Consider the following 27,168-nt stretch of genomic DNA (forward strand, 5'->3'; position numbering starts at 1 on the left):
CTACAAAATACATATACAAGTGAACTAAAAGTTATTTACGAATAAAATTTTGAAAGTACGTAAACTTTTGAATATCAAATGCAACTTATTCCGAAGTAGGAAAAATTATTGACCCTTACGAGTTTTTAGTCCCAACAGGATTCATGGATAGGACCAACAGGAGCACCTATTGGGCTCCTGAGATGTAGGTCATGAGCCACGGATCCACTGGAGCGTTCTTGAGCCATTGTGGATGGAACTCTATTTTTGGAGAGGATTGTGAATGGGTTTGTGTGAAAATCCATATACAATTATTATTTATTATTATTTTATTTTAATTAGTTAATAATAATTTAATATATTTATAAAAAATATATATTTTTTATTAAATGATCTGCTTATTTATTTTTAGATATATATATATATATTATTTTTGAAATTATATATATATCTGCAATCTGAACAATCCAGTTAAATAATAAATCTTATCCCATTCTACACCTAATAGAACTCTTGAAATATATATATACCCTAATCATCTCTTCTGCTAAACTTTGCTCTCAAAACCTGTTTGTCACCTCCTTTCCGCTAAACTTTGCTCTCAAAACCTGTTTGTCACCTCCTTTTTCCATCAAATACTCTCAACAGAGAATCCCTAAATTTTTACTTCTCTATGCATCACGTTCGATTCTATTTTCAAGGTAAAAATTCTCATCCCTTGTTCAATAATGGGTGAATCTAATTTTATTTTCTTTTCTTGATCTGTTACAACTACTCTATAAATTTATTTTTTTGATAATTAATATTGAATTGGATTAATCATAATTATTATTAGATAATAATTAATTGTTATATATATATATATATATATATATATATATATATATATATATATATATATATAAAACCTTCGTCCCCTGTTCATCCACATCGGCAAACCAAATTCGTCCCACCCAATATATATATATTAAAATTATTTTATTTTATTATTATTTAATATTTTTCTTTTATATTTTGGGTATGTAGGAGATTCAAATATTCAATCAGTCAATTGAAATTGTCTCCCTTTTATTGAAAATAACTATTGTCTTGGAGGTTCCAGTTGAGTGGTAATTATAGTACATGGCACCGTTTTTGTCCCTTTTAAAATTTCTTAGCATTAAGTTTGTTATTAAATGAAATTTTAAATCAATATTTTAACAATGATTTTATATGTGATTTTCTAGAGTTTTATTTTATTATTGAATTTTATCTCGATTTTGATTAAATAATTGATTCTACTAACTATCTCTGCATTAGACCCATTAGAATTCCGGGAACAGGCCTTTAATGTATTTATATTGATTGATATTTGACTATAAAATTTACCGATGTGTTACTGAATTGATTTGAGATTGATTTGATTTTATTGAATTGATTTGAGATTGATTTGAGATTGATTGACTCTCTGAAACTATTGAAATATACTATTGAAATTGCACTATCAGTTATTATTTGTTATCTGAAAGTTTTTATTGATTTTATTGCCCCGCCGTGTGGACTATCACGGTATTAGGTTGCATTGTCGAGTCATGCATCATTGCAGTTTATGGTTTGCATTAGTATCATATGCATTGATATCTGTTAAGGAGAAGTAAGGTATCTAATATCTGGTAGCGCGCTTACCATCTGACCTTTGGTGATGTGGGGTATCATCACCCTGGTGCACTGTACCATAAAAATTTTATTGAATGAATTTATTTTATATATATGTTTTACGAAATTATTTTATTAATGATTTTGACAGCATGAGCATGATTTTATTGAATAGAAATTTATTGTGAAATTAATCAAGCCGCCTGCTTATTCTCGTTGTGTGCTATAATTATCATTCATCGAGCATCTAGCTCAAACCACGCTTTTCCGTCATATCTGCTTTGCATCAGTAGAATTCTGCAGCTGATCCAAATATTCAGTCCATTTTCTGGAGAGGGACAACTTTGATTTATTCTCATGGTATACCCGAATTCATGTTTTCTCGGGCTAATAATTAGTTTAGTTTATTGAATAGTTTAAGTTTTTATTGAAATCTGTAGAGACTCCGCAGTTTACCTATGAGATATTTATGATGTTTATTCAGTATTTTATTTAATTGAATTTTGTCTATTTTTGAGATTAGTAAGTGACAATATATTCATTTAAGATACTCTGATAAACCTTGCATGATTTAAGAATACTTAAATTATGCGCCGGTCACGATTTAGAATTTTGGGTCGTGACAGTTTGCCCTTAATTGCGTGGCGGCCACTTTATGCAGAGCAAAAAATGAACTCGGTGTTACCAGCTGAGGATTTGAAGGTTGCATCGAGTGTGAAAGCGATCAAATATGGGCTAGTGGATGAATATAAAATTTGAAACTCCATCTGTAAATGTAAATTTTCTGCTTATAAAGTGGCAAAACATTGCATGTGATGAGCTTCAGGGAATCTTTATTGACAAATTGGGCCAATTTCCACAGGCCCGCCCTCATCGCGCTCCAATTTCGATGGGCTCGACGAGTGACAATGCCCTAGTCCCCAGACACAGCCAGGTCGAGAGGTTTTAGAAGCAGCAGGGGGTGCGCTTTTTCGGTGCAGCGCACCAGGACATGGAGAAATCAGTGGCAACGCTAGACAAAGGCACGACGTGCTCGGCGTGGAACTACTGTGGGCAGAGATTGGCCACAGGCTCCGTAGACGGGAGCCTATCCATTTTCGACCCGTGTGACCCCGCTTCTTCCTCCTTTTCCTGCACCTCCAAAATTAAGGTGAGTTCGTTCCTGTTTCTCGTGATTGGTCCTTCATTTATCTACCTTAAAATGCGCGTGTTTGCTAATTGCTATGGTCCTCTATCCGGTTCCTAAATCGATTGAATTTAGTAAATTTTTATGGATTTCATTGATGAATTTTTAAATGAGGAATTCTCAATTTCTAGTTTCCTGGTGGATTACTTCTGGTACTAATTCTCATGTTTTTTATATTACCGAGCTTGTTTTAGGTTCATGAGGCTCGTATCGTGAAGGTTGTTTGGGTTCCTCCTGAACATGGTGATGCAATAGCCTGCATTTGTGCTGATGGGAGTTTATCTTTGTGGGAGGAAGTGGTAGAAGGTATTTGTTTAGTTTATTATGATTTTGGTCCATCGTAGATACTAATTAGTGACATTAAAAGGATGATTTTCAATCTAAAAAGTATGATCTATGGTTCCTTTGCCTAGTGATGTAGCTTGTCAATAGTGTTAAGGTCTATTGGTGTGATGTTGAAGATAAATTCCTTGCATATTTGGTGACTTTTTTTGTTAAATTTGTTTTTCCTTTCTAGATTCACGACCTTTTGAATGGAAGCTTTGCAAAAGCTTTCCAAGCAAGGCAATTAAAGTGTTGGATGTTCAATTTGGAGTCTTGCGGACAAGTTTGAAAATGGTGAGTTCTGCCAATTTTTATTGCTGCTGGTTGTTTCTTTCTTTTTTTTTTTTTTTTTTTACCACTAAATCATAAATTTTTTGCTTTCATCCAAAGATAAGATGCAATTGGCTGATGATGATAGACATATTTTTAGTGCGTTTTAGGTGCATATAGATGCTACAGCAACCAAGCAATGACTGATAGTGTTCTTCGTTTTACAAGCTTGAGTAGTATATGTCTGTTTATGAGATTTACTTATTGAGGGAACTGGCCTTGTGAAGTATGCATATGTTAAGAATATAGTACATATGTCAAGAAATATAGTATTCACTACAGCTGGAATGGAGATTGAGAGAACCCATCATCAATAATAATAAAAACGAAGTTTAACATCATACTCCAGCATCAGAATTAGACTCTTGATTATCCCAGTGGTTATATCTTCTATCCTCCGTGGCACTGCTAGCACCAGCTCTCCAGTCCGTCAGGAGCTGACTCTGGGCATCAGCTGGTTGAGCCCAAATAAGAGGAAAGCAACTAGGAGATCCTAATATACTGGTAAACAGTGAAGCAGTAGATGTTTAAGTACTTCTGCATTCCTCATGCATGCTCATATAACTCCTTTTAAAAGTCAAAGAAATAAAGAGCCAAGCCAAGTATTAAGGTGCTCAAAATTGGTTCACTTATTTTCTGTTCAATATATAATTTGTTTATATTTTTTATAGGTTGTGGCATACTCAAATGGTCATGTGAAGGTCTATGAGCTCTTGGATCCCTTGGAGTTGAAGAATTGGCAGCTTCAGGTTATCATTCTTAAATTTGATGTCTAATTTAAACTCACCCTGTTTAAAGACTTCTTTACTTATGTTTTTCCATTTTCTTTTTATGGAACAGGCCGAATTTCAGAATACTATTGATTCAGTATCTACATTTGGGAGGGCAAATTGCTTTTCTGCATCTATTTCTTGGAATCCACGAATGGGTGAAAACCAGGAATTGAGCTTTGTTCTGGGTTTTAATTCAGATACACCACAACTGAACTCCTCAAAGGTAGGTAATGTGTGTATAGCTTCGATCCTACATTTTCTGCTTTTCTGTCAGTGTTGATGAGGAGCTTTGTCAATTCAATTTTAACAAAATTTCCTTACAAGAAAAGCCTTTCTTTCTGGTGACAATTCTTTGCTGTTATTTTAGGTGAAGAAATTATGTTGCTCTAAAGAGTTTTCCTTGCAGCATTGTGCTGAATAACTCCCTGAATAATAATAATGATGACGATGACGATGATGATGATGATGATGGTAACAGTTGATGAGCTATCATTTTGCTTAAACTAATTGGATGCTAGATTTCTACAGGTATGGGAGTTTGATCAGGCACATCAACGATGGCTTGCAGTTGCAGAGTTGGCTTTGCCCGCAGACAAAAGCGATCAGGTTTTTGCTGTTGCGTGGGCACCCAACATTGGCCGGTGAGGGGTTATCTCTTTTGTTAGGAAAATGATTCTGCATTTTTATGTTGGCATATGATAGGAAGCCGAAAAATATATGATGCAGTATGCTTTACAAATAAAACACTTGATCCTATTAGTAGAGGAGATATAGACACTATGTAGAATGCTGTTGAAGAAAGAAATATGGCCTGTCTCAAACCTTAGGAGATTCAATGCAGAAAGTAGTTTGAACCAAATTGCTTCAGGCTGTCAATGTCCTCCTTTTCAATATTTGTTGTACAATTTATAATAGCACCCTGAATTTGACTAAACATTGCTTGTATTTTGATGTAGGCCATATGAGATAGTGGCCGTAGCTACTCATAAGGGAATTGCAATATGGCATCTAGGGTTGAACCCTGACCTGGATGGAAGACTTTCACTGGAAAAAGTTGCCTCGCTCTCTGGTTTTGAAGGCGAGGTATCAGATCAATAGTAAATTTTAGAATCACTTCACTTTACTAAATTTTATTTTACCCTATGGAAATGGTACAAGCTATACTATGTTGACAACATTATCCTGGGATGTTGCGTTTTGAAGTTACTTTATTTTCATTAGCATATTTTATTGGTAGCCATTATATGATCAGGTGTGGCAGATGGAATGGGACATGAGTGGAATGACTTTAGCAACCACAGGAACTGATGGGATGGTAAGACTCTGGCAGTCCAACCTGAATGGCGTTTGGCATGAGGAAGCTGCATTTGATTCCAGTTCTTAGACCTTCTGTGTCTATATATATTTTACTGGTTTTGGTGGCCATTTTTCTCTGCTGCCAAAGGGAGAACATAGTTTCATTTGCTATGGTTTCACTGCTCTTTCTTCTCTGTTGTGATTGGTTATCAAAATCTGTTGTACCGTGTAATATGTGTTAGAAAAGCGCCATTCTGTTTGAAAGAAACAGTTTGGAACAAAATTGTTTTGCTATTTTGATGTTTTTATAATTAAAATATATTAAATTTAAATTAATTTTAAATATTTTTAATTAATATTCATTTAAAATATACTTTTATTAATATTAGTTTCAATAGAAATGTAAACACAAAGCCAATTAAGCCAACAATTTGCATGTTTATTGGATTGTTTTCCTCGATCTTTGATTGTGATATTGTAGTTTTTTATGTTCTTAAAGCCAATTTAGCCTTTCAGTGAAATTTCCTTTTCTCATAAAAAAATAGCAGTTTTTATGTGCATGTCAAAAAAAAAAAAAAAAAGAAACGTGCATACGGTTATTGAGCTATTTTAAAGGAAAAAAAAATTCTAGTATTTACAAGATATTGCCTTTTTTTTTTTTTTTTCAAAGGTTCGTTATTTCGGTTTTATGCTTTCGGCTTGTACGAAAATAAGGTTATTCAGCAATTTTAAAGAAAAAGAAATTATTTGGAATTGGCTTGAGTCAATAGTTTGAGTTTTGAATTGACCCGAAGCCGAGATGCAAGGGAGCCAGTTATCGGCCCTCTTTCCTTGAATTAAATTAATCTAGAGTCAGTTGGTTTGAATTAGTGGTTTCAAATTGAAAGCTGCTTGATTTAAAAAAATTGTTTTCTTTTTTTTCTTTTTAAATTAAATTAGATTTATATTTGATTTCTTTAATTATTTTATATTAAAAATTAGATAAATATTTACAAATTTATTATAACTTGATAATATTATGAGCCAAATCAAAATTAAACAGAAATATTATCGATTAAAATTAGTCTGAATTGTAGATTCAACCTAGTCAACGGTGCTGACTGAAAGGTGCAGTGGCCAGGTCTAGCTGTTTCGGTTTTATGTATATGAACCATGCATTTTTTATCCTACAAAATCAACAAGTAGCACATAATAACTCTAATTTAATAGAATTTCTCACAAATAAATTATTATATATTTAAATATTTAAATGATTTTTTAATAGAATTTCTTACAAATAAATGGTTATATATTTAAGTACACCTGACTATATGCTGAATTTGGATAAGATGTTAAAAATGAAGTGATAATTGCGCAATAAATAGAGCCCAATGCCACCCCTTTATTGGAGCAGAAGAAGAAGAAAGTAAAAGCATAGACGGAAGAGATGAAGTGTTACGCTAAAGTCTGTGTTACAGTAGCAACTGGATATGTTGGTTCCTGGCTTGTTAAAAAGCTGTTACAGAGAGGCTATACTGTCCATGCAACAGTGAGAAACTTAGGTCTCTCTCTCTCTCTCTCTCTCTCTCTCTCCTTTGTGCGTGTGTGGGTGATGGATGTGCAGTTCTCTGATGGCTTCTTTGCTTCGCAGATGACCCATCGAAGGTAGGCTTTCTAAAGTCCCTCCCGAACGCGGAAACCAACCTGATTCTATTTCAAGCTGATATATACAAAAACAATGAGTTTGAGCCTGCAATTGAAGGCTGTGAATTTGTTTTTCACGTCGCTACTCCTTTGGAGCATGACCCCAAAAGCTCTCAGGTAACTAGATTCATCGAATCTTCAGAATTTTCTTTTTATTAAATTTTATTTTGCTGAATTGGCTTTCCTTATTAGAGGCCTGAGAAATTGGAATGCGGAAGGCGATTAGGAACTCTTTCTCCCGCAGCAGAAATCAGCTAGAAGAGAAGGCTGCGATTGGTAATAATATAAGGTTTTAATAGTTGTGATTAATTTAATGTCACTGTTTGTATTGTTATTGAAGGATTATTATTTAGTATTTCTAATTGCTTCTTGTAATATTATGTCTGCAAAATGCAAATGGCTACAATTGGCCAGTAATCAAAACGAGTGAACCAATATCAATATTCTTTCACGCCTTGAAAGAGACAAGGAGGTGAAGGGGACAAAGTACTTGCATCCAATTACTTGAGAAGACGATTGGTTGCCCTTTTTTTGTTCTCACCCCAACAAACTTGCACCTTTTTTTATTTTTTGGACTTTCTCGTTCTTTCCATTACTAATTTATGTGATATTGACATGAGGCTCCAAATTACTTATTTCATACGTAAAGTTTATTTACAAATGTATATATTAATTTAGATGAATAAAATTTAGATAATAGTTTTCTCAATTTACAATGGTGTCTTTTTAATTAGAAAAAAAAAATGTCACCATATTGCGGTGTTGTTGTGGTTTATTAATTTTAAACCCAAATAATATTTGGATTTGCGTTTGTCATAGAGTTAGGCCATGCTTCAACCATTTAAATTAGTGGATAATTAGGGAATTGTCCGTGCATTATTAAGAATTTTAATTTATATATTTTATTTTTATTTTAATATATAAAAATAATATAATAATTTAAATTTTTCATTAATTATTTTAATTTTTATTTTTATTTTTTTATCTCTCAAAATTTTTAGTAAAGATTTTATAATTAAAATAATTAAAATCTATCTATATATAACACAGATATAAATATACATATAATTAATATATGTTAGTATATATTATAAGTTATCTTATAATAATAATAATTTATTATAATATTAATAGGATAACTATTAAATAATTTATAACTTATATATAAAGAACGATATGCAATAATATCATGAAAGAAAGTATCATGTATTAATCACATAGCAATAATATAAAAGAAAATGTCATATGTTAATTGTCCGTGTATTAATACACGTGGCTATTAATAATTTTAATTTATATATATATATTTTTTAATTTTAAATTATAAAAATAATGAAATGTTTTAAATTTTTTATTAATTATTTCAAATTTTATAGTTATTATTTTTAATTTTTAAACTTTTTAATAAAGATTTCATAATAGAAATAATTAAAATCTATGTATAATATAGATATAAATATATATAATTAATATATGTTAATATATTATAAATTATATTATAATAATGACTATTTATTATAATATTAATAGGATAGAAAATGTTATACGATAATACTACAGAAAAGAACGTCATGTGTTAATTACGTAGTAATACCATAAAAGAAAATGTCATATTACATTCTTTTGGAATACCTTCTTGCTTTATGCGTAGAGAGAGAGGGGAAAAGAGAGAGACTAGACATTAAATTTTGTCCTAATTATTTATTTGTATGGTTTTTAAGTGGGTACGGGAAAAATTATATATGTTTTGAAAATGCTAAGAACTATTTAATAAATATTAACAAATTTTAAAGATTAAAATAATAATTTATTTACTTGATGAAAATTTGAAAAGCTTGAAAAATTATTAAATTTTTGGTCTTTAATTAGTCATGATTTGTACGTGCGCCTTCTAGAAAGCATGGTTAAAATTTAAAAATAGCTCAAAAAAAGAAAGAGAATAAGCTAGGATCGGGGAAATGATGACGTAGTCCGCCATGAAAATCCATGCATGAAGCACGAGATGTGCAAAATCAAGTAATATACACTTCTGAATAGTTGGTGATCACGTATAATAGATGATCAATGATAAATGCCATCATATAAGGGAAAAATGTAAATTTATATCTAACATGTATATATATATATATAATATGTTTATGTCTCTAAATCCCATGTGATTTAAAAATATTAATCCGAAAGCCAATGTCCATGCAACTTGTTTATATGTCCCCTAAGGTCAGATGCATGTTAATTAGCCCTTGATCTTCTCCAACTCCAAACTAAACTCTTTCATCAATGGCTTCCTCCATTATTCTAAATCTCCTTGTCCTGCTTTCTCCAATCTTCTTCGTTTCCACATTTGCTCTCAATGACACATCTTCTACTTCTGTAGATACCCATCTCTCTTCCCTAAGAATCTTTTGCAATAACAAACCATACCCTGATGCCTGTTTTAACTCATTGAAGCTTTCCATCTCTATCGACATTGATACAAACCTCATCAGTTATCTCTTCCACACCCTCCAAACTGCAATATCAGAAGTCGAAAAGCTAACCAATCTATTCTTGAGTGCTGGTGGGTCAAATGATATAATTGAAAAACAAAGAGGTACAATCCAAGATTGCCAAGAACTCCACCAAATCACATTGTCTGCCTTGCAAAGAATATCAGTTTCAAGAATCAAATCAGGCGATTCTCGTAAGCTAGCAGATGCAAGAGCCTACCTTAGTGCAGCACTCACAAACAAGAATACTTGCTTGGAGGGACTAGATTCTGCATCCGGTCCATTGAAGACTCTCCTAGTCGATTCATTAACCAGTACGTACACCCATGTTAGTAACTCTCTTTCAATGCTCCCTAAGCAAGTTCCTAAAAAGGGTCGTAAAAATCGCCGCTTGTTAGGATTTCCAAGATGGATATCGAAGAAAGATGGTCGAATTTTGCAGAGTGATGCCGATGAATATGATTCAAGCCAAGTGATTACAGTAGCCGCAGATGGAACTGGAAATTTCACTACCATCGCGGATGCTATAAACTTTGCTCCAAGTGATAGTGAATATAGAATATTCATCTGTATCAAACAAGGGGTATACAAGGAGAATGTAGAAATCCCAAAAAATAAGCCTAATATCGTTCTGCTTGGAGATGGAAATGATGTCACATTCATTACTGGTAGCAGAAGTGTAGCTGATGGCTGGACTACTTTCAGATCTGCAACTCTTGGTAAGCGTCACGGAGGTCTACTAATTTAATTACAACATACATAAATCTCTTCTAATAATCTCTTTGCAGGTGTTTCTGGTGATGGTTTTCTAGCCAGGGACATAACCATTGACAACACGGCAGGAGCAGAGAAGCATCAAGCAGTTGCCCTTCGCATAAACGCAGACCTAGCAGCAATGTATGCATGTACGATTAAAGGGCACCAAGACACACTATACGTGCACTCATTTCGACAATTTTATCGAGAATGTGACATTTCAGGGACTATAGATTACATATTTGGCAATGCTGCTGCAGTGTTCCAGGGATGTAACATCATCTCCAGAATGCCAATGCCCGGCCAATTCACCGTCATCACCGCCCAGTCTCGAGATAGCCCAGACGAAGACACAGGAATTTCAATACAGAATTGTTCGATTGTGGCTACAGATGATTTGAACTCTGCTTATAAGAGCAGACGTGTCAAAAATTATCTAGGGAGGCCATGGCAGGTGTACTCCAGGACAGTCATTCTCGAGTCTTTCATTGATGGTTTTATCGATCCGGCGGGGTGGATTGAATGGTCTGGGGATGATCAAGACACAGATGATTTATATTACGGAGAGTATGAAAATAACGGAGGTGGGTCTGCTACAGATGATCGAGTAAATTGGCAAGGGTATCACTTAATGGATGATTACGATGCCAATGATTTTACTGTATCAAATTTCATCGCTGGTGATGAGTGGCTAGATTCCACTTCGTTTCCTTACGATGATGGGGTTTAAGAGTAGGCATTTCTTTTTGATGATAATAATGTAATTAATTTGATTGTGCAAATTTTATTTATTTATTTTTTGGTAACGAAAATTCTTGATTAATTTTAAACAACGCTAGCTAAGCACTTCATTATTTAATAAAAATAAGTTGACAAATAAATTTATTTATTTTAATTAAATTTAAAATCAAGATATGGTTGTAGTTGTCAAATCTATTTCTGAGATTATAAACTATCAAGCGTGGAAATTGAGAGTATGACTATGAAATTTGAGTCAACATACAGATGGAATGATGGGCCAGCATTTCATTCTGTTTGGAATTGAAAAATTCCACGTCGCAAAAATCAAAGTAAAATAGCTTTTTTTATAAATAAAAAATTAAAAAAAAATAAGACTCAAACTTAAATCTATTAAATAGATTTAATTTAATAATTAAATATTTATATTAAAATTTATATAATAAACATAAAAATTAAAATACAAAATTTAATTTAATAATTATTAAATTTATTTTTATATAAAATGCTTATCTTCACGTGTTCGTTTGATAATAATTTCTATGGCAGGTAGTGGACGATTGATTTAAATAGTTGGTGGGCCACGGGACGAACATTAGCCCCGAAATTCAGGCCTAAAGTTTGTGGGCTCAAAGACGCCAACCCACTTCCCATTTTAACGATTAACGACGAAGAATCTCAATTCTCCACCAATTGGATGCTCGCTCCTCTGGCCTCTCTCACAATTCATAGCTTCTATCCACATACGGGAGTAGGTGCCCAGCATTGCAAAGTCATCAAGAAAACTTGCTTCCTCTAATGACGATCTCTTGTTTGCAACCTCGATGCATAGTGCCCTGTTCTTTACTCCCTGTTTCCTTTATGGGTTCTTCTTCTTTCTTGCAAAACCACCGAAAAGATTTGTGTATAGTTAAAGATTTGAGGTGCTGGAAAGGAGGAAGACTTGGTGGAAAGAAGGGAGGAGGGATTGTGTGTGCTGCGTCGTTGCTACCGGTTGATCCATGGGCACCCACCATTGATTCACAGAGCATTGCTTCTCAGCTCTTTGCGTTTTCTTTGTTTCCTTACATTGGCTTCTTGTACTTCATTACCAAATCCAAGTCTGCTCCTAAGCTCACTCTATTCGGCTTCTACTTCTTGCTTGCTTTTGTGGGGGCTACCAGTGGGTTTCTTTTTCTATTTACGCGCCCAATTAATTTTATTTTGGTGCTTGAAAGGTTTTAAGTGATGCTAAATTTTGTTGATGAGATTAAATTTTGACATGGAATGGATAACTTTTGGACTATTAGTTTACATTTTCGATTAAGTACACAAATTACCCTTTGCTTAGTCTCTTCATCCCCTGTATCATAGGTAGGTTGTATGCTTGAATTATCCTGCATGATACACCATTTGGCACCATGAATTATAGCTGCCAATGCAAATGTTTGGAAGAAAAAAAAAAAAAAATATATATATATATATATATATATATATATATATATATTCATTATTGCCATTAGTCCAGGGCAAGTAGGTATTGTAGTTGGATATATATATATATATATATATATATATATATATATATATATATATATATTCATTATTGCCATTAGTCCAGGGGAAGTAGGTATTGTAGTTGGTTTTGAGTGAACTTTGATATCTCATGGCGCTTCTGGCTTTAGGCTTACGTTTGTTCTCTATCAAATATTATTCACTACTCTCTTGTTCTAAATTGATCCCTACATTTTTGTTGTTGTTGTTGTTGACTGTTTATTTCTAGACTACCATTAAGTCAGTAAGAGTTAACTTCAATCTCTTTGTGGGTAAGAGAGGGAAGGCAGACGGGAAATGTGATTAATCCAAAGGAACAAATGGCATGCTGTAATATAATACGACTGGAATGGGAAAATTAATTTAATATTTTGCAATATGATTTTTAACACCCTTTTTTTCTGCATCAAAATTTCTTTTGGCTAACAACAAAATTCTTATTGCATTTCCCTGCATTTGTTGGATACTTTTTTGCTATCCGCGGCTTTGTTTTAACTTTTCTTTGTTCCTGATGGTCCTCGATGCTTTCACATCTGCCGAGCAGTCCCAGCTGGAATTTATGGTAACTCTTCCTGTTGAGCAAGATTTACTTTGAATACTAATCATGTTCACCATGCCTAAAGTTCTACTGAAGCTCAATTTGCATGTGGTTGAGACAGCTAAGGTGCGGTATGGAACTTCCTTGTCTAATGTGGATTGGTTACATGGGGGAGCTGAGTCGCTTCTCACTCTAACCAACTTATTCATTGTCTTGGGGCTGAGACAAGCTCTCAGGAATAATACAAGAGATACCCAAAAAGGAACATCAGATCTTGTTCCGGCAATCAAAGAGGAAGAGAAGTCTTCAATCTAGGTACAAGATGCAGGCTTAGTTTTTCATTCCATTCTTGTCACTTCATTCAAGCACTAAATATATTTATCATGTGTATCTTTTTCTACTTCTGTTTTCTCATTGCAGATGGAAGTTAGATGGCATATACTTTCTGGAGTTGCTGGCTTTCTTGTGCTTTGCTCCTGAGTGTCATCACCTCTTAATTAACCACAAGTATATAGGCATCCAGTCCTAGCTTCTTACCGAGTGCTTGAGATATTGGATCATTATAAAGAACCTTTGAAGGGATAGGCCACTTCCAACTTGGAATTATGTATATCATTTATTTTTCTGCATAATCATTCTTGTTTAGTTGTTGGAAGGGAAACCTATTTATCCTTTTTCTTTTTTTCCTTTTCATTTCTCCTGGTGTCTGGACCAGTTTGCATGATTTCCTAATAACAGTTGTTGTAGAATGTCAGTCGATATCTTGTCCATCAGAGAGAATGCTTATGCTTGTATGCTAAATTGATAAAGTGCTTACTTCCATATAATAAAGTGATGAATAGATTTTGATGTCTGCCTATGCATATTGTCCAATTTGTTCACCTTCGTTGTCTGGAATGGATCTTTGGATTATCCAATTTTTATGGAGATTGTTATATGTAACCATACAATTAGCATTGCTATTTATAAGAAAACTTCTAAATTTTACAATACTATCAAAACTAATGCCCTTTTACATGCATCCTCTTCTTGCTTATGATACACTACTGTGGTAACAGCAAGCCAAAAGCTATCTTTCCTCATTTCTTATTTTCAATGTCTTAGTGGAGTTAAGAGAAAAATCCTGGCATGTCAAATGGAAAGTTTGGATCCAATTCCAGTGACTGAAGAGAGAAGTCGGGCTCCACAATTGGAGAATTGGCAGCAGAGGTAGTGGCGGAAATGATATCAGTGAAATCAGATTCGTAACGGTGCTGCAAATTTTGAACTCCTACAAAATTGTTCATCTGGAATGGTGAGACATAGTAGTTTGGTTCAGGGGTGGTTGGAGATATGAAAGATGGAGAATAAGTGCCTGAACTTTCCATACTTCCATATCTAGGTGGAAAAGAGAAAGGAAATGCAATCTCTGTATTGTCTATGTCCTCAGTATTAACCCTCAGGCCCTTTTGAAAGTTAAAGAGGGCTTCTTGTGATTGTAGTTGTTGATTAATGTTTTGTTTATGTACTTGTTTTTCTGGTGATGCTGGCTGTTGAACAGATTTTTGGCCATGAGAACAAGTGTGTAGTCCTCTGTATGTGACATCAAATATGGTGGGATCTTCATCTGATCTTTGCACTTGCTTTGTAGCCCAGCAGTTCAAGGTATTTCTGTAGGTGCATCTGTAATAGCTTCTGCAAGCATAACAGTTCTTATTAAATTTCCAGATGGTATATATTGTAACAGTAAACAAGTCTTCAAAACTATAGTTTTATGTCTAGGAAACTATGTTGACTATGAAAAGTTAGTCGAGGAAAGTTCAGCTAGTTTTTTTTTTTTTTAGGTGTTTTATTTTAGTTCCTATGTGAACTTATGGGCTGGAGTGCGACTGCTCAGCATTTGGGCAGATAACTCTATGAGTGGCTCTGATGTGATGTTATGTGCAGTGTAACAAAAGCAACAAGATAAAATAAGCTTTGCAATTCAGAAAGCTCATGCTTACGCAGCCATTTTCGATTATATAAATTGTGAATTTCAAACAAGAAAAGACTAATAACCTGGGATAAACAAGAAAAGACTAATAACCTGGGATATTTGGCTCCAAGAATATCTTTCTGCCCATATTTTCTCCAGCTATAGCCGTCATCATGGGGTCCTTCCAGCCCATTTTCAGAGCTCACTCTAACTTGATCTGTCCATCTGGGCATTGTCTTTCTGCAAAGCCATTAGATTACTAAGTTAGCTCTCATACCCATAATCTTGCTGCAATATGCAAGAATTACTACTACCATAAGTTGCGCCTCACCTCTTCTTTGAGACATCATTGTGACGCCCATCAAAATCATCACTTCCAGGACTTCCATTCAAGGATATAGGAGACTCTGGGACAACACCAACTGTAGCTCCAAAATTTTGCTGCTGCTGCTGCTGCTGTCCCATCGACCCACTCCAGTTGAGAATCAAGAGAGACTTCTCATAAGAAGATAAAATCCTCTGTATTAAAGAGTCCCTAGTTTCAACCGAAGAAGCCGTGTTCAAATGTGCCCTCAACTGTTTAGCTAGCTCCATCCCTTGGATTAGCTCACTAATCAGTGTCTTCTGCTCCAAGTTCCAACAACTATCCATCTTTTCTTTTTACACTTATTCAATCACTTACAATGAGCAATACAGAACCAGCCTAATGTGCTTCAAATACTGGGTTGCTTAGAAAGGAAATCTTTCCCCCTAACAGCAAAAGGAGGATCCAGAAGGAGTCGAAAAACCACAGTAGCAACAAATAGCATGGAAGTGGCCAGAATTATAAAGAATATCAAGTTCTTGATTTTTGATTGAATAGTGTAGCTAGGAGCTAAGGATTGAAGTTGAAAGGCTTGTTAGGTTGCGTTAGATAGCGAAGGAGAAGAAAGATATTTATAAACATGTATGGGAACGTGAAAAAAACGAATGTAGTTTGACTGAGAAACCGAGTTTTTCAGCTTAGACCAGTCTTTGGTCATAAAACAGAGAGGAGTGTGATAAGTGAGGAGGTCCAAATACTGAGTGCTGACCAATTCTCCCTTCAAACACTTCAATAAAGAGTCTCTTTCCTTCCATTTGATTTGTGCTTTAGGAAATAGAATGATTGGGGTTTTAGACTCGGAAAAAAAAAAGAAAATAGAAGGGAAACTAGAAGGTCGAAGAGTAATAGTACGAGTGGACCAAGAAAATTCAAACTTGAATCCGCGTTTGCTATTGCTAACCACTTATAAAGTACTAAGAAGTGAAACCTAGTATGGAATATTAATTTATTAAAATATTATTAAACAGCATTGACACGTCATCAAAATACTTATAACAATAATCTTATTAGATATTTAAAGAGGGTTGACGAAGCCTTCGTCTTCATAATCATATCATGGTCATGGTTATGAACGCTCTCTTCTCTGTACCAAACTCCAAGCCATTTTCCATGTTCTTGAATTTTGACCCATTTGTCTTTGCTTTTAGCAAAGAGGAAAATAATTTTTAAAAAATTATTTTATTATTTTAATATTTTTATAATTAAAATTTATTAAATTTAATTTTAAATTATTTTTTAATACTCCCTAAAATAATATGTTTAAAAAAAAATAATTTTCATAATAGCAGAGGGGGCTCATAGTTTCTCCTCTTTTTTATGACAAGGGTAGAAACTCATTATTAAACACTTTGTATATCAATATTGATTGTACCATGCAAAAATTTCAAGCAAATTAAAGCAAGAAGAAGGAATGAACATTCAGTAATAAAATTGAAGAAATCAAAACTAAAATCAATCAATCAAAATTAAATAACAACTAGAAAAATTCATAATTAATTTTGGAAACCTTTGAATTCTAAAACAAATCCTCAACAATATTGCAAACGTTATATCGATTATTTTAGGGTTCTTTGATTAAATTACAGAATACGACCTCTACCCAACCACAAAAAGCACCTCCTTGGCAAGATCTACATGCATGATCACTCACAAGCTAATGACACCTTCATTGTTTTATTTGCTGGACTGAGTCTGAACTTATTTAACATTAAATTTAATATATTTTATCATAATAATTTCAAAATTATTACCTCAACTCCATAAATAGATGGGTCTCACATGCACCCTTATGAGACCCATATAATAACTTCTCTTGGGTAAGATGAAAATTCGCTATATCTTCACCTTTCTTAGGAATTATTTCTTATTTCATTTCTGAAAATTGAAAATATTGGCATGAGCTACGACTATAAATAAATTTCAGCAAATTAATGACTTCTAGGTGCAGCAATGGCAACTCAGTCTAAACCATATTATAATATAACTGACCCAAATAACTATTATGCCCTAAATCGTTAGATTTAAAATGATTAGCCTACATTATTTAGTAGTTAAGATTTCTTATTCCACCGAAATGGAACGTTATACATGATATGTGTCGTTTTTGTTAAAAAGGATAAACGAATTTTTGCGTATTGATGAGTTTATATAGGTTAGGGACTCTGCTTTTATAAAAGAAAAAAGAAGTCAAGACTCATTAAATAAGATCAAATTTCAATTACTCACTAATCTAACAATCTACATACATAAATACCTAATAGAATTAATCAGTTGATAAGGCACATAACCTGAATAGTGTGCTACTATACAAGGATGTTAGCTATTGGGTTTCATTTGTATTTCAAGTTTCACATTTTAGGTTATATAAGGTTGTGCTAAAAACTCCTAATCGCTTTCTTTTTCTGGTTTGTTTTGAGAGAGAATTTGCTTTGTTTTTTATTTTTCTCCTAGGAGTTCAGTTTTCTTTCTTTCTTTCTACTTGCAACAAGGCTTTCCGTGCCCCTGTTGGGTGGAGGAGCTCCCTCTTTGCTGTTGTGAGTTTACACCCTTCCGCCATTAGGTCAAAGTGTAAACATTTTTCGTTATTTGGATTTAGTTGGTTTGCAGCTATTGAACTAATGGTGAGGATGATTCTTTGAGAGTTGCTTTGTGTTTTTTCAGCAACCGATGAAGTGTCTGATGTTTGCTTCTTTGGGTCATTAGCCGGCTTAGTCTCTCTCATGGTCGACACTCATGGCCACGTTGCCGTTTTAGCTCTACCATCTTCACCCTCCATGAAGCGTCAGTGTCGATTTTCTCTATCTCTGGTTCCATGCCTTGGTCTTCAATTGGTTTTGTTCCGACTCCCTTGGGTCTAGTCCTCAATTTGTGAACAAAAGTTATAGATTCAATCCTCTGGAGAAATAGTTGTAATTTTGAGGGAAGAATCTTCTTGAGCTTAAATGGAGTTGCTTGGCATTGTCTAGTGGAGGTTCTCCTCAAGTTATGCTTTCGGGTTCCTTGTCTTCCTCAAATTGTTCATTACTCGAGGGTTCCGGCTTTGTGTACATGAGCGGCTTTGCATCTTTTGTTTGGTTGGATCGTCCTCTATGGGTCAAACACTCATTAGATCCAAGGGTTTCTAATGGTGGGTTAGATTTGGTTGATGGGCTTGGTGGAACCTTTGTATTAATTGGGGCTTAGATGCTGGGCTTGACGGAAGCTTTATTGTATTAAGGCCAGATTTATTGTATGGTGCTTTCTTTCTATCAATGAATTATCTTGATTAAAAAAAGAAGTGTTAGTACAACAGCCTGGGATCCATGCTGGCTAGCATTCGCTCTGAGTTGTCCTCTCAGATTCGTGTAGAATTCCGAATTGAATACTAAACCTCTATAATTCTTTAAATAAATTAAAATTAAAATTAAAATTAAAATTTAATTATTGTTGTTATTTTCTATGAAATAATGCTATATTTTTATTGACATTTTGCATTATAAATAAGGTATTTTGGCGACTGAAATATTAATTCAACCACAATTAATCACCTCTTTGAAAAGATTATTCCTATTGGGAATGAATAATGACCAAAGACACGAGAGGCCTGGATTGTTCTATCATCCAACACCTGATTCCAATTTTACGTTGTCAATTCGCCGGAAAAAAAAAATCAATTGAAAAGAGTAACAATGGTTGCCAATTGGACATCCCATAAACCATAAAATATAAAATGGAATTTATTCGACAGGAAATTGAGATAGAAAGATTACATTTAAACTTTATTTATTTAGCTAATTTCAATTCAAAATTTTACAATACTGAATATAATTAAGTATAACATCACTGAATTAAGATTAATTGATTTTTTTTTTTTTTCAATTTTTATGACTTAAAGCATAAGTGCTGTTTGAGCCCATGTTGCGAAAGGGATTCCCACTTGATACTGGTCTATATATATGCTACAAATTTTGCCTTTACCACCAAGCAAACGCAAAGAGAAGCCAGGGAAAGTCCTACAAACCCATCAAAACAACCCTCCAAATGGCCTCAATTCAATGTTGCAAACCAGCTGAGCAATCATGCAACCATGGCCAGCAAAATGCACTGTCTGAGATGGTTAGCTCCGTCTTCAAGAAAGAGCAAACCCACCAGGGACACACAACGAGCCACTGCCAAATCCAATGCTGTAGCCACACCACAGCCACAGGCCAGAAAAACGAAACTCACTGCTCTTGCCAAACCCTTTCCCGTGGAATGCCCAAGACCCAGACCGCGTGTGTCAGCCAAACTACTGGTCATGAAGCCCCTGGACAGGGCCTCGCCCTTGCAACCACTAACAGAACAAAATGCCATAGAAAGAGCAGGAGTGGTGAACACAAGAAGAGGGTTCTGCTTCAGAAGATCAAGGATGGCATTTCCGGCCACAGTGACAGTGACAGCAGCAGCAGCAGCAGCAGCGAGAGCAACAGTGATGATGACAAGTGCGGAAAGAACAAGGCAAGTCTTGCTTTAGTTATAACTTCAAACGATACATAACACAATATTTCTAAGAAAGTCTCAGAAATTTAAATGGGAACTCTTTTTTACTTGGTTATTAATTGCTTGTTTTTTCTGTTCAATTTTTGCAGAATTAAGAGATGCATTGGCTACGGGGCAGGCAGCAGGATCAAATCAGAAGAACAAGGGTTGCCTATATCTATCTATGTAGTACATAAATAACGGAAAATAAGAAGATACCTGCATGTATGCCAATGTGAGGTGCATGTGGGCTATTTAATTTCTAGTGAAGAATGTAGTAGCTCCATGATCATGGTGTGCCTTGTTATTACGAATAAATAAAAGTTCTAAATCTTTAATTAATATATATATATATATATATATATGTATAATAGGTCCTACCATGTTAGATAGGGCTAATGTTGTTCCAAAATAGTTCAAGAGGGAGGTGAATTGGACTTTAACAATTTTTCGGCCCTTGCTTGTAGCCTAATGAAAAATTGTGGCTTTGTTCAACTAGGTGCTTCTTAATATATAATGGCAGTGATATGTATTTCAATAAAGTGTCCCTAAGTTGCAAGTCAAGCTTTAATCAATATTTATAGCTACCAAAACATGCATCACAAGACTTTCAACTAATTTCTTATCATACTCATAAATCCTCAAATATACCAACTCAATATATTCAATCAACATTTAAGGTCATGTATAAAAATTAAATTGCACAAAAGTAAAGAAGTTAAGGTTAGAGAGATCAAACACAATGATTTTTATAGTGGTTCGGCTTAACTAGCCTACATCCACTCTTTCAAAGAATCCTCTTTGAGTCTTCTCTTCACTATTTGCTCTTTTAAAGGCAAGAGACCAAAAGCCCTTTACACTTTTTCAACACCAAACTTTTACCAAGGCAGCTTGAACCTTTGACAAGTGCTATCACAAGCACTTACTCTCTCTCAAGCTTCAATAGGTGCTTGTACAACCTCTCTCAATAGGTGTTTTAACACTCACTCTTACTCAATATAAATCAAACTATAAAGAAGAGATGAGTTGATTTGCCAATGGTAGCTCAAAGACTTTAAAGCTCTTGAATGAAAGCAATAAATAAAAATCAAGGTTGGAGTTCAAATGTAATCTTTCATCAAAAATAAAATGAAGTAAAGAAGGTGTATTTATAGTCCCAAATCATTTTAGACCGTTTGAAACCTTTTTGGAACGTTATACACACTGTTTAAGACAAAATAGCCGTTATTTTGTCCTTTTGTGCGAAGTTGAGTAGCTCTGATCATTTAGCAAACTAATGAAATTTTGGCAACAGTGGTAAACTGGTTAGTAAACTAATGTTTTAGCAAACACATTAGCAAACTAATATTTTAGCAAGACAGTTAACAAACTAAATCAACAGCTGCATGTCTCAACTTGTAATATTTAAAAAACAAAGATTTAGACCTTAAAAGAAAAATAAGTTCCAATAGCAGTATCAAGGTCATAATGAGAAAAAGTAATCAGAAAATAAAGTTTCATTTTTGAGCTCCATTCGATTAAATTCTCATCTATTCTTTTCACATAAGACCTAAGACTCAATCTCTAACTCTATAACTTTCATACATTTACTTTGAGTCTTGGCTTTCATAATCTTGTCATTTTCTCATTTATGATTTGACTTGAGATACCTTTGAGTATTCTTCCTCCTTCGATGCAACTTCAAAAATTCTTTATGAATAAGAAAAGGAATCTACACATCACTTTAAAGTTAGGTTAGACAAATACTGTTTGAGTTTTGTTATCATCAAAATCAAAGTTCATTTTGAGTTGCACGGGGTCAACAGCTAATTATAAGCTTAAATTACATGTCAATTTCTAACTAGGTGAGTGTATATATACGAATACGTGTAAGAATTTCTCATTAAAAAAATACCTAAGAAATGAAATATATGATGTACTAAGGAGGTTTGATTTATATATTAAAATATATTGTGCACTATTTTTAAATACAATAAGAGTATAAATTAGTGGAGAAATGCATTTATATATAAAATTCAAATATGCTCCGCACGTAAGCTTTTAGAGGTATTGTAGTGTAGGATCATATTAATCAACCATCCTACAATGCTTAAAACTAATATGATTATATTTCTAAATTATGTATCTTTATATTTATTCTCATACAATGTAGATACACACAAATTATTTTATTTTTTTAAATAAAATCTTTTTGAACTTGAAGCTTAAAATGATTTTTAATTTATTAGTATTAAAATTATTTTTAAAATTATAAAATCTCAAATTTTAAATATTTAAATCACAATTAAAATTAAATAAAAAAAATAGTGAAGAAAATAATATTACGACACATGCCATGGAATTCTGTAGGCCCATTTTCTTTGGGCCTCTGATCCTTTCTGTGCAGAACAAAAGAATGAATGACGCTAGTGGGCCAGGCCTCACACCAAGACCATCACCACTCCACACATCCATTAGGCGAGTGCGTTCATGAGGTTAATGCATCCATCATTGTATAAAAGCTTCCAAGTTTCACCATTCCGTATAAAAAAGTCTCATCATTTGATGATGAGTGTTTATCGTGGTATAAAAAATAAATTAAAAAATTTAAAGACTGATAACCTTATTTTCCTTTCAAGAATTTTCGATTTAAGAAAAAAAAAAAAGATGTCCATAACTTGCTAATAACCCTGTTTTCCTTTAAGAATGGTATATGTCGGCAACCTGTTTTCTTCTAAAAATTTCCCCTAGTGGCTAATGCTATATTAATCAATTCCAAAACTACATCCCATCTGTTCATGGTTAATGCTACACTTATTGTTTACCAAGCAGGAGGAATTCCTATCATTTCCCTCCCTTTGGTTTGAAGGTTAGAACTTGGAAGTGATTAGATAAGCACCTTACAGTCACCTTACAGGAGGAATTCTTTTCACATTTCTGAAGAGAATATGTAACCTATATTTACAGTCAGATTCTCAGAAAAAGGCTCAAGACAGCACACTTTACACTTTTCACGGCACATAATTTGATACCCATCAACATTTCTGGGAGCCATGTTTGAATATGGAGGAAAAGACGAAGAACAACTTACAATTTGAACGTCATTGGCAGAGGAAAAAATTTTTTTGCATTTATTCTCTGCTAAATAATTCGGATAAGAAAGCAATATAATCTTCTCCAGTAAAGATGCTACTAGCCCATCCTGCAAAAGCAGATTCAAAGGATGATGTATAATTGAAGGAATCCCACTCACTCACTTCCTATAAATCTAGGTTTCCATGTTGATTTCTAATAACAGGCAATAACCAGCAAGGCTCGAGAAAACTCAACAGAACTACCCTTTTGCCTCAAACCATCATGGCATCGGTGCAAATCCAAAAACCCGCTGAGGAAACCAGCCTCCAAGAACACCACCAGGCTAGCCTTGCCCAAACGCACACCCATGATGAGCACAGCAAGAGCCAAGGACAAGACAAGGGCCACCAGATGGCCAAATCCCTAACTCAACCATGTCAAAGCCAGACCCACGGCAACCAGGAGCACCACCGTGAATCCAGCGTCATGGCTTGCCCTGCAAAGAGTGAAAAGAAAATAAAAGACAAGAAGGAAAAAAAGGAGAAGAAAGAAAAGAAGGATAAGAAGGAAAAGAAAGAGAAGAAGGAAAAGAAAAGCGAGGGTAAGAAGAAGGAGAAGCGTGGACATAAGAAGAAGGAGGACAGCAGCAGCAGCGACAGTGACTAAAGAGTTGCCGAGGAACACAAAAGGCATGCATTGTTAGCTAATTACTCTGGATTTTGAAAAATATAGCTAGTATTATATCATCAATATAAACTGTGAGCTAATTAAACTTTTTTTTGTCTGTTCAATATTTACAGAAATGAGAAATCGAGTCAAGTGAGAGTGCCTACCAACATTATCTGCAAATAAAGGTAGGGGAAAAAAATAAAATATAGCATGACACATAAATAAAGGTGAACTAGTGTTGGCCGGTGAAGACTTGTAGCTGTACCAATTTGTTGAGTCCTATGTATGACGTGATGTTGTATCGTGTGTTCCATGAATAGTATATCTCCACTTTCCAAGCAGAAAAGTTAAGCTCATGATCATCTGCAAATGCATGGCTTCTTAATCTCAAAATTTCTTTGAATCCTCAAGTCAGCAGTTAAAATCATGATATCTGGATATTGAGGGGCTCAAAATCCATGGAGTTACGCATCGTAAATTCTGATACTACACGACAGGATTTTACTTCATTAGTGAACCACGTCTCATAAAATCTTGAATGCCGAGGACAACACCAACTATATGTGACCTTAAATGAAGCAATATCTTTAAAAAAGAAACTCTATGCAAGAGCCCTATCCTCTATTAATTTCATAGCCTGGACATAAAAATACAGCGCAACTTTTTGAGGCAGAAATAGTCAGGTAAGCCCAAGAACAGCATCAATGCTGACTCGTATGCCACACCTGTGCTAAATCTAATGAAATTACAATATGCATATAAATTAGTTTGTCAGTCCTCATGAAACTATAAAGGTGACAGTGGTTAAAAAAGAAAGAAAGAAAGAAAGAAATCAATCCAAGGCAGTAAATTAAACTTCCTCAGAGACACCTGGAAACAAATGAGCAACAGCCTGAATGGCACGATCTTCAGCTTCATCTTGGGTTAACGGTTAACCCCTTTGTCTGAAGATGCATTTTGGCAACTTTGAAAGCTGTCACCACCGTTGATCACAGGTATTTCATCTTCTTGTAAGCAGCTTCCAATTTGTCAAGGGGACAAACTAAAGAAAAAATAGCTTAGAAGTACAACATATTTCAAGCAACAAAAACAAGATGAAATTTTCAAAAAAACAGCATTTGATACAGAACATTTTCATTTTCATTTTCTTTTTCTTTTTCTTTTTCTTTTTCTTAGATTCTTTTAGTTAAGGAAAGATAACTAAAATCAAATGTGAGAAATAAGGTCTAAAAATTGCAACTTATTCCAAACTTATCAGTTATTATCAAAGGCACAAAAACTACCCATTATCTGATTTATTTCAGTTTGGCAGTACAAGCCAAAAGGAGTACCTGTACAAACAATACAAGTACTTCAAATTTCAACAGCGTCTCATCCCTTACATCTCCATTCATGGCCTAAAATATTAAGCAAATGGAAGTTATCCAATTGGTTTGATAGTGTAAACTCAAAATACCTAAAAAGTTTTGCCTTTTCATAGCAGCTCAAGAAGATTGGCTTTACCGCAAGAAATTGGTAGAGCATTGAAAAGTAAAATGCCCAAAAAAAAAACTAACATAAGTGCAACTTCGAAATACACATATAGCAAACAAGAAACATATGCATGATTGATTTATCATAAATCATGAAACCAAACCCCTCCAAATCAAGTGTAATTGAGATAAAAAAACAAATAGCCATGTTAGATCATTTATGTTAATGAAAAACAGCATGCATGTATTGCAAAACTTAAGTGGGTATCCCAAGCAAATTACTGCTGATGCTGCAATTTCAACCTCAGCGGCAATCATGCGGTTAACTATAAGCGAAAATTAAAATCAAGAAGAGAGAGGAACAATATAAAATGCATTGCAAATTAAATATATTCATTTTATTTTTCCTTACAATACCCAGAATGGCAGCGCACGAAAGCAGCTCAAATTATCAAATATAGGCACCCATAAGGACATAAGTAAAACTTAAATGATGTCACATTCATTTAAGTTCAATTATGTATCAATTTTAAAATTTTAATATGTTGGGCTGCAAAAGTATCCCCGGAACATATACCCTAATGCCTATCCCAAATTGACTCACCCAGCACACGAGCATAAGCTACTAAACTACTCAGGTTAGCATAAACATTTCAAAATTCTCATGCAAGCATGTTGGAAATAATAAGAGAAAATTAAACCAAAAAAGAAAAACTTCTCAATAGGTTGTATTATACCTAGAGCCCATGGATATCCCAGCCAAAATCAGAGGATGTTGAGGGTACTTACCAGCAGTCTTTTATACAATATCTTTGTGAAACTCTACCAATTTCTCTGCTTTGGAAGGACCCCTGTTTTTTCTACCAGAAATATCAAACAAATCAAATCCATTAATTTAGAATCGTACAGACCATAATTCACATTTTTATGAATTCAGATATGTTAAACAATCTCTACCAAACAGCAAAAGCAAGTGGTAAAAAAATATTCACATCAGCCAAAGTAAAAAAAGGAGCAATAAAGGAGTTAAACAAAAATACCTGATCGTTCAATCGGAATAAGAACGGGCACCAGCGCCGTGACCAAAAACAACAACTGGCGACGGTGATGATGACTCGTCATTTCACATACCATTAACTCACAAACCACTCGAAAATGAAGTTCGAAGTCATAAAAATTCTCCATTTGAAACCCCAAAAATCGAGCACTAGTTCATGGGACAAACATTTCGATCGCCAGCAGGCATCGACCTCCCGCCAGCCAACCCAACCATGCTCATGCGTACGTGTTATGGGCTTCTGTTGGGCTGATGCGACCCAAGTTCAAACAACTCTTCTCAAGGGCTGGTTCGACACAATAAAGACTCAGAGGTTGGATAATCGGTCCATAGCTCTTACAGTAATTTCCACACGATAACCTAATTTGCCAAGGTAAATTGGTAATTACGTTTTATATGAAACCATAATATTTTTCTAGTGATTAAAAGCATTTGAGTTTAAATTTTCCTCCTCTCAATTCTTCTAAAACATTATTCAAGTTATAAAATTTAGATAAATTGTATAATTTAATTTCTGAATTTTCAGATAGTACAAAATATTTAATAATTATATATGTAAAGCAATAATAATTAACAAAGAGAAAGGATGGTATAATGCAAGAAGGAAGGTGTTGCATGCGTACCATCCTTATATCCAAATTGTAAGATGCGCCATTTGGATTAATAGAAAGTAGGATTGGAAGAATGTCAAAAGAAAATTATATATTGTCCCTGCACATGGTACTGGAGATAAGGTTTTGATGCCACCTATGGCTAGCTTTATAATATTCTTGGATTAACGACAGGATACATATAGCTGCTTTGTCACGATTCTTAAGAGCCAACTCCATTGTATACATTTTGA

At 34.1% G+C, this 27,168-nt stretch overlaps 6 protein-coding genes and 1 long non-coding RNA gene across 7 annotated transcripts; 5 read left to right on the plus strand and 2 right to left on the minus strand.

The window, feature by feature from the left end:
- The first annotated feature begins 186 nt into the window (after positions 1-186).
- On the plus strand, positions 187-5,866 carry LOC110656307 (protein SEH1). Its single transcript, XM_058138192.1, has 9 exons — positions 187-266; positions 2,241-2,764; positions 2,995-3,106; positions 3,318-3,418; positions 4,126-4,203; positions 4,295-4,450; positions 4,756-4,868; positions 5,184-5,310; positions 5,480-5,866. Exons 2-9 carry the CDS (start codon positions 2,606-2,608, stop codon positions 5,609-5,611), a joined length of 978 nt encoding a protein of 325 aa, XP_057994175.1. The 5' UTR covers positions 187-266; positions 2,241-2,605; the 3' UTR covers positions 5,612-5,866.
- Positions 5,867-6,868: 1,002 nt separating this feature from the next.
- On the plus strand, positions 6,869-7,561 carry LOC110656204 (dihydroflavonol 4-reductase-like). The gene is made up of 2 exons (XM_058138667.1): positions 6,869-7,064; positions 7,154-7,561. The coding sequence occupies exons 1-2, from the start codon at positions 6,950-6,952 to the stop codon at positions 7,363-7,365; spliced, it is 327 nt and encodes a 108-aa protein (XP_057994650.1). The 5' UTR covers positions 6,869-6,949; the 3' UTR covers positions 7,366-7,561.
- Positions 7,562-9,483: 1,922 nt separating this feature from the next.
- LOC110656205 (probable pectinesterase/pectinesterase inhibitor 12) lies at positions 9,484-11,178 on the plus strand. Its single transcript, XM_058138224.1, has 2 exons — positions 9,484-10,411; positions 10,481-11,178. Exons 1-2 carry the CDS (start codon positions 9,484-9,486, stop codon positions 11,176-11,178), a joined length of 1,626 nt encoding a protein of 541 aa, XP_057994207.1.
- Positions 11,179-11,867: 689 nt separating this feature from the next.
- LOC110656308 (uncharacterized) lies at positions 11,868-14,116 on the plus strand. Its single transcript, XM_021812996.2, has 4 exons — positions 11,868-12,348; positions 13,264-13,281; positions 13,379-13,572; positions 13,678-14,116. Exons 1-3 carry the CDS (start codon positions 11,985-11,987, stop codon positions 13,570-13,572), a joined length of 576 nt encoding a protein of 191 aa, XP_021668688.1. The 5' UTR covers positions 11,868-11,984; the 3' UTR covers positions 13,678-14,116.
- A 28-nt stretch (positions 14,117-14,144) lies between these two features.
- LOC110656309 (probable WRKY transcription factor 41) lies at positions 14,145-16,131 on the minus strand. Its single transcript, XM_058137716.1, has 3 exons — positions 15,543-16,131; positions 15,323-15,451; positions 14,145-14,931 (listed from the first exon to the last, which is right to left on the minus strand). The coding sequence occupies exons 1-3, from the start codon at positions 15,860-15,862 to the stop codon at positions 14,367-14,369; spliced, it is 1,014 nt and encodes a 337-aa protein (XP_057993699.1). The 5' UTR covers positions 15,863-16,131; the 3' UTR covers positions 14,145-14,366.
- A 3,346-nt stretch (positions 16,132-19,477) lies between these two features.
- On the plus strand, positions 19,478-20,414 carry LOC110656310 (uncharacterized). The gene is made up of 2 exons (XM_021812999.2): positions 19,478-20,051; positions 20,183-20,414. The coding sequence occupies exons 1-2, from the start codon at positions 19,596-19,598 to the stop codon at positions 20,186-20,188; spliced, it is 462 nt and encodes a 153-aa protein (XP_021668691.2). The 5' UTR covers positions 19,478-19,595; the 3' UTR covers positions 20,189-20,414.
- A 2,537-nt stretch (positions 20,415-22,951) lies between these two features.
- LOC110656311 (uncharacterized) lies at positions 22,952-26,654 on the minus strand. The gene is made up of 4 exons (XR_002495110.2): positions 26,308-26,654; positions 26,057-26,127; positions 25,127-25,192; positions 22,952-24,837 (listed from the first exon to the last, which is right to left on the minus strand). It is a non-coding gene; the product is annotated as an uncharacterized LOC110656311 (long non-coding RNA).
- Positions 26,655-27,168: the final 514 nt, after the last annotated feature.

The sequence above is a fragment of the Hevea brasiliensis genome, chromosome 16, assembly GCF_030052815.1.
Source record: "Hevea brasiliensis isolate MT/VB/25A 57/8 chromosome 16, ASM3005281v1, whole genome shotgun sequence".
NCBI lineage: Eukaryota > Viridiplantae > Streptophyta > Magnoliopsida > Malpighiales > Euphorbiaceae > Hevea > Hevea brasiliensis.

Coding starts and splice junctions, on each gene's coding strand:
- LOC110656204 (XM_058138667.1), top strand. CDS start 6,950: ATGAAGTGTTACGCTAAAGTCTGTGTTACAGTAGCAACTGGATATGTT. Junction 7,065..7,153: donor TGCAACAGTGAGAAACTTAG/GTCTCTCTCTCT, acceptor TTTGCTTCGCAG/ATGACCCATCGAAGGTAGGC.
- LOC110656307 (XM_058138192.1), top strand. CDS start 2,606: ATGGAGAAATCAGTGGCAACGCTAGACAAAGGCACGACGTGCTCGGCG. Junction 4,204..4,294: donor TGAAGAATTGGCAGCTTCAG/GTTATCATTCTT, acceptor TTTATGGAACAG/GCCGAATTTCAGAATACTAT. Junction 5,311..5,479: donor TCTCTGGTTTTGAAGGCGAG/GTATCAGATCAA, acceptor TTATATGATCAG/GTGTGGCAGATGGAATGGGA.
- LOC110656308 (XM_021812996.2), top strand. CDS start 11,985: ATGACGATCTCTTGTTTGCAACCTCGATGCATAGTGCCCTGTTCTTTA.
- LOC110656310 (XM_021812999.2), top strand. CDS start 19,596: ATGGCCTCAATTCAATGTTGCAAACCAGCTGAGCAATCATGCAACCAT.
- LOC110656309 (XM_058137716.1), bottom strand. CDS start 15,862: ATGGATAGTTGTTGGAACTTGGAGCAGAAGACACTGATTAGTGAGCTA. Junction 15,452..15,542: donor AATGATGTCTCAAAGAAGAG/GTGAGGCGCAAC, acceptor ATGGCTTTGCAG/AAAGACAATGCCCAGATGGA. Junction 14,932..15,322: donor CTTGGAGCCAAATATCCCAG/GTTATTAGTCTT, acceptor TTATGCTTGCAG/AAGCTATTACAGATGCACCT.
- LOC110656205 (XM_058138224.1), top strand. CDS start 9,484: ATGGCTTCCTCCATTATTCTAAATCTCCTTGTCCTGCTTTCTCCAATC. Junction 10,412..10,480: donor TTTCAGATCTGCAACTCTTG/GTAAGCGTCACG, acceptor ATCTCTTTGCAG/GTGTTTCTGGTGATGGTTTT.